The 11,598-nt window shown below is 27.1% G+C and overlaps 1 protein-coding gene across 1 annotated transcript in view; it reads right to left on the bottom strand.

Annotated features, from left to right (window-relative positions):
• Nucleotides 1-5,048, bottom strand: part of LOC119679316 (protein cueball) — a 35,179-nt gene extending 30,131 nt beyond the window's left edge. Inside the window, exon 1 of the mRNA XM_038091599.1 lies at nt 4,862-5,048. Coding sequence (XP_037947527.1) covers nt 4,862-5,048 — 187 coding nt within the window. The remainder of the gene's footprint in view (nt 1-4,861) is intronic.
• Between the last annotated feature and the right edge of the window lie 6,550 nt (nt 5,049-11,598).

Below are 11,598 nucleotides of genomic sequence, written 5' to 3' on the forward strand. Positions count from 1 at the left end.
CAGCTAAATCGGTTCAGCCGTTCTTGAGTTATAAGTGGTGTAACAATAACACATCTTTCTTTTATATATATAGATTAATAGATATATCAAAAATATATTCTATATTTAAACGTATACTTTCTTAATAGAAATGTATCTTTGTATTAACCCATTTCGCAACACACGGCTAGCTGTGAAAATTTTTTAATATTCAAAGAATATTTTATACTTTTTAGTTAAAGATAAAGTGAGAGTTATCTTTCAAATACTATGGAAATTTCACCGTAAAATTTCAAGTCTGAAATTGCCTGGTACCTAATGGGTTAATGTATCTTCTCAAAAGAACAGCAATTAAGAGATTATTAAGTAATTACATTAGCGAAAATTTCTTGATTTTATTATTTTTATTCGTTTGCCGCAAACTAAACATAAAATTAAAGAAATTAGATTTAAAGCATTGAAGAGAAAAATTCTTCAGAAAATCTATGGTCCCTTGCGCGTTGGCGACAAGTATCGAATTAGATGGAACGATGAGCTGTATGAGGTATACCGCCACATTGACATAGTAAAGTGCATAAAAATTCAACGACTTCGCTGTCTTGGTCATATCGAGCGATAGGAAGGAAGTGCTCCGGCGAGAAAAGTGTTTGATTCGGTACCCGTAGGTGAAAAACGCGGTAAAGGACGTTCGCATATTCGGTAAAAGAACCAGGTGACCAACGACTTGCGGGCGCTCGGTACTATCAACTGGCGACAGCAAGCAATTAATCAGACTGACTGACGGATGCTACTCGACGCGGCGAAGGACGACTCACGTCTGACGACTTCTGTCAGTATTGTTCAACTAAGTAAGTAAGATTTAAAGAAGTACTGAATATGTAGTGCATTATAAGTCGAAATTTATCCCTCTCTAAATCAAAAAACAATCGATTTATAACACAATATGTAGTAAATATATAATACAGTAGCAGTCGTCAAATATAACTAAAACATATTTTAACAAACAACAAAATTTCTTCATTGAAAATTTTACACAAAGCGTTAAACGTGTTAAGATTTATATAATTCGTTATATAAAACACTCAATATTATAAGGAATACTTGATAAAAAACGTATATAAAAGAAAATAGGGGTATTCACTTTATCTTGCAAAGTCATTACAAGGTGCACGAAATGCAGGTATGCTAAACTAAAATTGCAAGAGCGCGAGAACAGCTCTGTTGCAGAATTGCAACATCAAAATGAAACAGCTGTTTTTACAGCATACCACGTCCACATGAAAAACAACAAATGTCAAAACAGCTGTTTTTTGCTTTATTGTTTCGTTTCAAGCTATAGTTTATGCATGGGTTTAGGTATAACAAAATTGCAAGCAGCAAGAAACTTTATGCGCGTATTATGTTATTGTTCATAACAGGCTCGTGCAATCTGTGCATTTCGTGCACCTTGTAATAAGTTTGCAAGACAAAAAGTAATTTTCAAAAACAATAAATAAAATTACTACACGATATATGATTTGTGTAACATATTCATTTTCTGATTTAACGAAAGGTTTATTGTACCATCCATGGCTACTGCATAATGTTGCCAAAATGAAGCAATTGAATATATGGTTGGAACTGCTTGGTACATTAGATTCTATCAGGATTCTTTCAGTCAAGAAAACATATGAACCAATTTTTTCATTTGTGTTGGCGTCCATACTTCCAACTGGAGTGCCATCACCCTTATGGACCCATATTAACGCAAGTGGTTATAAATCAATGCTCTCAGTTTAGTCACTGGTGATATTTTCAAACAACAAAAAATCATAAATAAATAAAGGATGACATCAAAGTGGAGTAGAATGTATGTGTTAAGTAACAAGCGTCTCTTGTTAAGTCCAATCAATACTAAGTGGTTATAAATTAATGCCCCCAGTACATTGCCTTTAGCAATGCTCCGACAACAGAGATGTTTAGTCACTGGTTATATTTTCAAACACCAAAAAATCCTAATACGATAAGATAAATATAATAATGATAATAATAATAATAATAATAATAATAATAATAATAATAATAATAATAATAATAATAATAATAATAATAATAATAATGGTAAACAAAATGCAACAATACAATTTTTGTTTTGGAATTTATCCTACACACAAAGTAACGCTTTTTATTTACATACTTTTGAGTGCATCGACTTACTGTTTATGCTGATTTAACTATGGATACCCTAGTCTAGCTGCACACACAGCATTCTTTGTTTACTTGATCAACAATGTTGCGTTAATGATTCATCTTGAAGAAATTAACTTAGATAAGGCAAACACCACCACACTTATCACAAGAATGCAAATCTCTTGGCTTGGTTTGATTAACTGTCGCTGGTTGTAGTTCTTTATGCATAACAGAACGGTTTGCATTTCACAACAATGATAAAACTTTTGCACTTATAGATACCAGAAAACTATATGAGAACAAAATGAAATCAATTGATATGTTGTATATACTCTCGTAACTATATTGAATCTAAAGTATTGTAGAGATAGAGATGTTTATTCCCTACCTAATATATAATATAATATTGTGTTGTATATAACTACATGGTCGGTCGTTAGTCTTTTGCCGATGTCACGCAATAATATGAATACATGTCATTAGAAATTTTAAAATGATTCATATGTATAGGGTATCACAACGAATCATGACTTGAACTCAAGTGTACTTTGGGCACAAAACCTAACCTAGCCTAACCTAAATGTGTATAATATTAAAAATTTGATAAAAATTTGATTTAAAGGTTTCAAAAAGTAGTTGACGAGGTTTCGTCATATTCACATTAAAATTGCATTAAATTGATAATCTTATTTAAAAAAGAATTAGTTACAATATTAAATGTAATAAAAAAAGTACTACGAATCTAAAATTAAAAAAATAGTTATATAATATATATAATATAGTTAATATAACTATATTATATATATAATGTATAATAATATAATATATAATAATATAATATATAATAATATAATATAATATAATATATATATATTAATATACAAATATATAATATATAATATATATAATATATTCCAAATAAAAAAAAACTATAGATTTTAAATCAGCTATCCAGATTAAAGAAGATGCTACTATCAAAAAAAAAAAAATAATTTCTTTTTAAGCTGCTAAGGTTATAGAAAATAATTTACTTTTCTTCTTCAGCATCAAAGTTACCCTTTCTTAATCGAATATAGTTATATAATATATAATATATATAATATATTCCAAATAAAAAAAAACTATAGATTTTAAATCAGCTATCCAGATTAAAGAAGATGCTACTATCAAAAAAAAAAAAATAATTTCTTTTTAAGCTGCTAAGGTTATAGAAAATAATTTACTTTTCTTCTTCAGCATCAAAGTTACCCTTTCTTAATCTTGCACATACAGTTATATAGCTCTTAAAAAATACCTGCAGATATCACATTAGTTATCAAAATCACTATCAAAGAGAAAAAAATTTTTTTAAACCGCTTATTGTTATAATAATTGACTCTTCTTCTTTCTCAGCGTCAAAGTTATCTTACAAAAGTCTAAAATTCTTAGGCGGCAAATATCTGTTGATTTCATATATTTCTCTCCACCATAAACCAATCTATAAATGATATTTTTTGTAGTCAAGAATATAAAAAAGAAATCTTTTGGAATTAAAAGGACTCATTTTTTTCCTAGCTCTCTAATAGAATGTCAATAGAACTCTCACATAACTAAAGCCAATGGACTAACTAATAAATTACAATTCACTAATAATGGCGGTGTTCAGATACCGATTGGTTCAGATTATTGGTATAATCAATAGCATTAATTTGTTATCAAATTTAAGAAGATGGGAATTAGCCAAGCACACGGCACGTAAGCATAAATATTTCAAAAACTTATCGTTGAACTTTGGAGTGTAGTCGGCGCCATATAGCACAACGCAGGAGTATTACTTTAATTCACAAAACAAAACAAAAAACTCTTTTTCGCATAAATTAATTGCGTCTATTTTAATTTTGACTTTTCTATAAAATACTGCCTACTTATTAATAATATCTACATATATAATTGTAAGAATATAAGAATCCATATTAGAAAGGAACCACTCTTCTTAACATCATAGATATTATAAAATTATCAAAAATTGTTTATTCATTCATTAAAACTGTGTTAAAAGCAATATCAGGATTTCCAATGCCTCTTATCATTACTATGTTTTTCTGACTCATTTTCTATGGGAACCTATTTACTTTTATAACGCATATATATAATTATGCGAGTAACTCAGTTATATGCTTAGTGTTATCATTTAATGAGTCAGAATGAAAACAAATTAAAATATGTCTGGTCGAATATTAACTATAAAAATTATCTATTTAAGATTGATAATTAAATTACTAACATACATCATCACCCTTTGTTTTTTTAGTCAAAAGCAAGAGAACAAAACAGATAGTATCAAAAATCCTTAATAGATAAGTGTACCAACTACTAAACTAGTGAATTTGGTAACCAAAATAATATAATTAAATTAAAGTATATATACATACATTATTTAAAATAATTTGTTTAAATATACAGTAATATATATAGAAATTGAGCGGATTCGGATAGCGACAAATGAAGACATACCACAATAGCACATGAGTTTAAAAATAAATTGAAAATGGAACACCAGAACAACGTGAACCGAAGTCGCATAGCCTCCATGCTATATCCCTGCGGAGAGGGGACAAAGAATACTCCCGCGGTTAGAATTGCCAGACTAAGTATCCCCCAGTGCCAGTCTGACACTTATGCATGAAGTGTAAATGGTAGTGAGTTGAGTGGAGTACAACTTGCGACATCTGACCAGAGATGATCCGATCCTGTACTTCGGGGGTCAGTGGCCCGACAGCTTCGACTGTGCTGACCATTGGTGTAGGACTCGAAGTGGCTGATGGTAATACCCAAAAATACGCGGGAAGAAAGATCGTTGGTACAAGCATATCATTCATTCGCCGTGGAGTGCGTTTCAAACCGGGTGCTACAACCCACATTGTAGCAGAGATTTAGATGGTTCTCAACATCTAAACAAGGTGAAAGTTAATACATGCATGAATTTCTTTAATTGGTACCGGCGGAATCACCAATGCGATTCCAATGGGGCGTTGCTTGACGCTTAAATTAATACGTGTTTTTGAACACCGTGGCTTTAAGTCTCCACGACATAGAAAGCCATGAAAAAATAACAAATAGAGACAGCCTCAATGCTAGTTCGAAGTAAAAAATATTTATATTATTCCGATAATTTCAACATCAAGAACAATACTAAATTTATTAAAACACAACAGAAAACTTCAAATAATAAGTGTTTTAGTACAGATTTTGGCGGTGAATCAAACTGACGATGGAGTGCCGGTTCGAAAATATAGAATAAATATGGCGTGAAGTAAATATCCTATCCTGATAGGTAAACCTGTCAGGGCTATACCCTGTTCTACCCAAGTATTTAATCTTAAGAGAGGCGAAATTTTTAGCAGGTCAGCGGGTTTCCCAATGATTGTGTCAAGACATTTTTTTCTCAGCCTCGAATAAAAAAAGAAATAAATGTGGAGCTAATAAAGTGGGTATTAGTACTTTATATATTTCAGCTTTATCTCTCATCTATAATTTGTGAGTACAAAACTTTTTATTGACTTTTTTATGCGTTTTTCTGTGTCAGTTATTAAGTTTATTTAAACACGTAAGATACCAAAATAAAATTACGAAACACAAAATACTAAATATTAATGTCGTTTATGAGCTTAAAATGTTTTACTTTTTGTCTAAAGTTTTACTTATTTTGCAATAATATTTTTATTTTTTGTACTTATTTAACTTTTGTAAAAGGTGTTTAGAGGTCATTGAATTATAAATGCGAAAACAAAACAAATATTGAAACTCATTTTAAGATACGCAGATACAGTTTTTTTGCCGGTTTATCTAACTCTAACTAGCCTCAAGCCAAATTAAAAACTTTCGGAAACTAATTCAAAACTCAGTGTTTGAAATTATTCATACATAAACATATTTATGTATATATACATATATGTCCATACATATATACGAATAATTTATTTATTCGTATATATATAGCTAAAAGGCTTTCAAATGCAAGTTAAAACGAGTTTTTTTTTTATATTATATCGTGCAAAAAAGAAAATATGGCAAGTTTTTATAAAAAAAATTATAAAATTAAATAAATTTTAATTACAAAAAAAAAAATTGTAATTAGTATGAATTTCGTCACGTAATTTTATAATAAATAGTGTAGGGAATTTTTAATAATCCGTTTAATCTATTTGACTAATTACTTAATAATTCTAACGACATTTTGAGCTTACCATAGTTATTAATATTATTAATAAATAACAACTCATATCACCCAAATAATCAAAATTGAATTAAAAGTTTGTATAATTCGTTATAACATATGTAATGCAATATATGTATATGTATATCTTTATATTTTTTCATACCACTCTACTGTTTATTAAAAAATATAATTCATATATTTAATTAAAAAAATTATAGTAATTAAGAACTGTGTTTTTAATACGTATATTGTATAATATATGAATATGTAGAATATACAGAAAAAACAGAGACTTGCTAACAAAATATAGTACTAGTAAACACACGAACAATAGAAGCAGGTGTACCTCAAGGGTCGCCACTTTCACCCACATTGTTTAATATATATATACGGCAGACATCCTCCATCCACCTTAAGCCCAGTGTCAATGGCGCTTTATGCAGATGGCACATGCTTGATCTACTCTGACCGGGATGCCATAAGTGTAAGTAACACCTTACAGAGAAATATAGACCTCATGGTGGAATACTTCCAGAAATGGAAGATTAAAATTAACAACGACAAAACCAAGGCTATATTTATAACACGAAAGAGAAGGCAGCATCCTACAGGTGTAAGCGTCGGTGGCACGGAGATACGGTGAGAGGAAAGCATAAAATATCTAGGGGTCACTTTTCACAAACGGCTTAATTGGTATAAACATTTGAAATGCAAACGGAATAATTGCTCTAAAATTCTACATCTCCTTAAGCCGCTGTTTAATAATAATCGCTTCAACTTCAAAAACTTCAAAAATAAAAAGTTATTGTTTACTGAAATAATTAGGCCAGCACTACTGTACGGATGTGTAACTTACAGCAAAGTCTTAAATACTGCTATAAAGCAATTACAAATAGAAGAAAATCTGGCTTTAAGAAGACTAATTAAGATTCCTTGGTATATTAGAACAACAGACATGCATTGAGATCTAAGAATCGACTCAGTGAAAAAGTATATCAAGGACAGAGCCCTAAAATTATACACAAAAGTTGATACGTTGCCCAACCCCGCTCTAACAAACCTTAAGTACACCTCATGACGCATAGGAAGATATGCTGTTCTACGATCCGTCATCAGTTAGAATATAAATAAATGATAATGCTTCTAGTATAGCTAAAGTTTAGAGTCGGGCAGGGTTAAGCGCCCAGCCACAATAGAGTAAAAGTGCGCAATAGCACTAACTTAAATCACAACAACAACAACTAGTGATAAAAACTTTACTTGTCTAGCAATTTGAAAATATAATTTCTTGAAAGGCGTATACTGTACAGTGATGAGATATATGAAGAAAAATGAAAATGTGGAACAACGTAATGAACGTTTAAGAATTTAGATTATTCGACTAGTTAAAAACCAGAATAAATGGAATATCAAAGCAATGTGCAGTTTGTTATACGTTGAAAGAAGAAAACATTCGAAAAGGTTAACATAAAGAACAGAGAGAATAATGTATGAAAAGAGAGATAGTTTATATATATCAATATATATACATCAATTTTATATTATATCTGTGAGGTGTGGAAAAATTTAAGAAAGAAATATGGAAGAAAAAATAAAAAATATCTAAAAAAATAATAGATTCAGGTGTTTGTAAATTAGCATTAAAGAAATATCAATTAACAATATTTAGCGAATTTTTAGCTAAAACCAAATTTTAAGATATAAGATATAAATGCTTTCATAAAATGAGTTATGTTTTTTTTTTTTAAATTAATGATCTAATTGACTACTTCAAATAATAAAAGCTTTCTTTTTATTTTCTTACGAAAATAAAAATGTTTAAAAATGAACAAATTTGGATTTTTTTTGTTGAAATTGGAGACAACTTTAATGTTTTAATTAATTGCTTTATCTATTTGTAATTTTGTATAATTATTTAAACAACATCAAATTATACTAAAATATAATCAATATTAATATACACGCAATTATTAATTAATGGTATTTATTTCAAATAATTTTGTTCTAACGAAAGCTGCACACAGTTTGCCAACAAAATGTGTCTCAGATATCTATGTACATATATACATAATTATATAAAAAAATTATTAACAATATAAAGTACTTAAACATAAATCTCAATTTTATTGTTCATATTTTTTTTCATACAAATTCATAGATTATTTAATTAAGAGTAATTAAAACAAGAAAAGGAGATAACTATGACTTTGTCGAAGGTTAAATAAAAATTTCATAGAATATTTGTTAAGAATTCATTAATAAAAATATTTTAAATTAAAAAATATAAGCTTATATAACTTATATCAACTATAATATTAATCCTACTAATGACTAATATTTTTATTAATAAGAAGTAAACTGAAAAATTAATCTAATGTGTTCAGGCACTTACTTCAACACCACAATGGGCCAACACACTAAAATGGTTCAATACGATCAGCATAGTTACCTACTGAAAACCGCATCTGAACTAAATTTTTAGCTATAGATTTGGCCATATTTTTTATCAAGAACATAAAATGTGACGCTCAATATTAATTGTCAATAAAATTTTTTTGTTGCTGTAATCCCCACGCCATTACAAAGCGAATGAACAGACAAGGTACCTCTGGAGCACATTCGAAAAAACCCACAGGTCTAGATAAATAAGTATGGATAAATACTAGACATGAAAAATTAAAAATATATAGATATGGTGAACTGATCTAAGTTGTTTCGATCTGTTTAAGTTTAAAATTTAATAAAAATATATTTCTATTCATGGGCGTCAGTGTATGCGCCCCGCCCCCTTAATTTCGACCCTGGGTACGCCCATGTTTCTATTATTATTCGTCTGACTTAACAGCAGAATTATGGACTTTAAAACAGATGAGTTATAGTTAGATCAATTCAACTTATCTTAACGTAAACTTTAAAGTTTCTAACATCTTGAAGCATATATCTTAACAAATTTTTACTTTTTTGAAGTGTACATATATCAACATGAGGGAGCTATGTAATATGTAAATATTTTCTTGACGTCTATTACTTAATTAGAACCCATAATCAAACAATGAATATATCCAATGCAAATAAATTTTAATTAAAAGACTACAAAACTAATTTAAATATTTAATTAAGTGCGCCATAGATAATACCATATATGTATACATATAAGAATAATATATAAATATTAAAAAAAATATCTAAATGTTTGCTTTGTCAATATTAAATAATAACTGCACTTTTTTATTTATTTTTTATTTGATAACATTTTTTATTATTTGTTTGAATATGAGACCTAAGAAGTTTGTGGTATTTATACGACTCATCAATTTTTATTGCTTCAAATAAAATATAAAATTTATATTATAAATCAACAATCCTCCAAAAGCGCAGAAAATTGCAACGATCGCATTTTAGCAAAGTTTTTCGGAGGAATATTAAGAAGGGTTGGTTGCAAATTATTTGGAATATAAAAGCAAATTGGATATTTTTAGATTAAAAACACGTGTCCAGTCACAACTGACGACGTAAGTAAAAATGTAAACAATAACAAATAAGCCATGTGCATGCATGGAGCTGCGCTGAAATGTGCTGATATGTTAATATTTTCTCTCTAAACATGCGCTCTATAGGTTTATACCGTAAAAGGTAGTTGTAGTGATAGTGCAGTGAATATTAAAAATTAATAGTCGACAATAATGTCTAGTAAGGATATAAAAAATTTTGAACGTTGCACAAAATTTAAATTTTTTCAAAAATTAGTTTTAAAAAAAATTAATTGAAAAAAATTATTTATATGATTATTCATAAAATTATTTATTCATGACATTATTTATTCAAACAAAAATCTATCTTTAATACTATCTATCTTTAATATTGCAAGACAAAAAAAAAACAAACCAAAAAAAATAAAAACAACAAAAACAAATATAAAAAAATAAAAATAAAAAATAAAAATAAAAAATAAAATAAAAAAATAAAAATAAAAAAAAAAAATGAAAAAATAAATGAAAAATAAATGAAAAATAAATAAAAATAAAAAAATTTATTATAGAACAAAAAAATTTCATAAAAAGTCAAAATTAATAAAAAAAAAAATTTTTGTAAAAAAAATAAAATACAAAAAAAACGGAAACGGAAAAAATGTTTTAAAATTTTTTTTAAAAAAGAGAAAACAAATCAAAACTATATGTATGTTATTTAAAGACTTTCAATTTTTTTAGTTTTTATATGTACATAATAGAAAACATATATGAAGATTACAGTTTATTTTTAATTTAAATTTATTTGTTTATTTTTAAAATAAATTTATTTAATTTGTTCTGACATCCTTTTACAGATATCAGTTTAAATATTTTAGTTTATTTTTTTATTATACAAAATATATATTTAAATCATTTTAGGATTACAGTTTATTTTTAATATAAATTTATTTCATATGTTTTGACAACGTTTTACAGATATCAGTTTAGCTTATTTAAATTTATTTTTCAACCTGTTTATTAAAATGGTTTTTTTATATATTTTTATTCTGGCTGTATTAGGCCCCCTCTTGTTAAATAATAAAACTTTAATATTTTTTATTAAATTCTAAAGGAGGACGTTTTTATGCATTTTTAATAATAGTAACCTATAATCAGAATCTCGATGATGACTCTCCTTGAGAGTCGAAATATAGAATTTAATAAAAAATATTAAAGTTTTATTATTTAACAAGAATGGACCTACAGTCATAATAAAAATATGTTATATAAAAAAACGATTTTATTTTATTTTTTAAATTAATTTATTTCATATCTAATAACATCCATTTCTGTTGAAATTAAAATGTTGGCAATTTCTATATAGGAAAAATCTATAGTATTCATATTATAACTGGCTTAATTAATTACGTATATATTAACCTACATAACTAAAGGATCAATATAAATAAATATACAAACTTTTGTATACAAAATCTAAAAAAATTGTTTGTTTTAAAAAATTGATAAAAAATAAAATAAATAATAAATTATGGACAAAATACAAAACAATCAAGCATTTATCATTTCAACTACCCACCCAAAATAATTTCTGAAGCTAAATATCATATCAATTTAGTTATTTTATATATATTATTATTTATACAACAAACAATATATAAACCTATATTATAATTCAAAAAAATATTTTGCTTAGAAAAAGAAATAATAAATAAAAAAAATAATAAATAAAAATAAATAATAAATATAAATAAATAATAAATATAAATAAATAATAAATATAAA

Source organism: Teleopsis dalmanni, chromosome 1 (genome assembly GCF_002237135.1).
Source record: "Teleopsis dalmanni isolate 2A chromosome 1, ASM223713v2, whole genome shotgun sequence".
Lineage (NCBI taxonomy): Eukaryota > Metazoa > Arthropoda > Insecta > Diptera > Diopsidae > Teleopsis > Teleopsis dalmanni.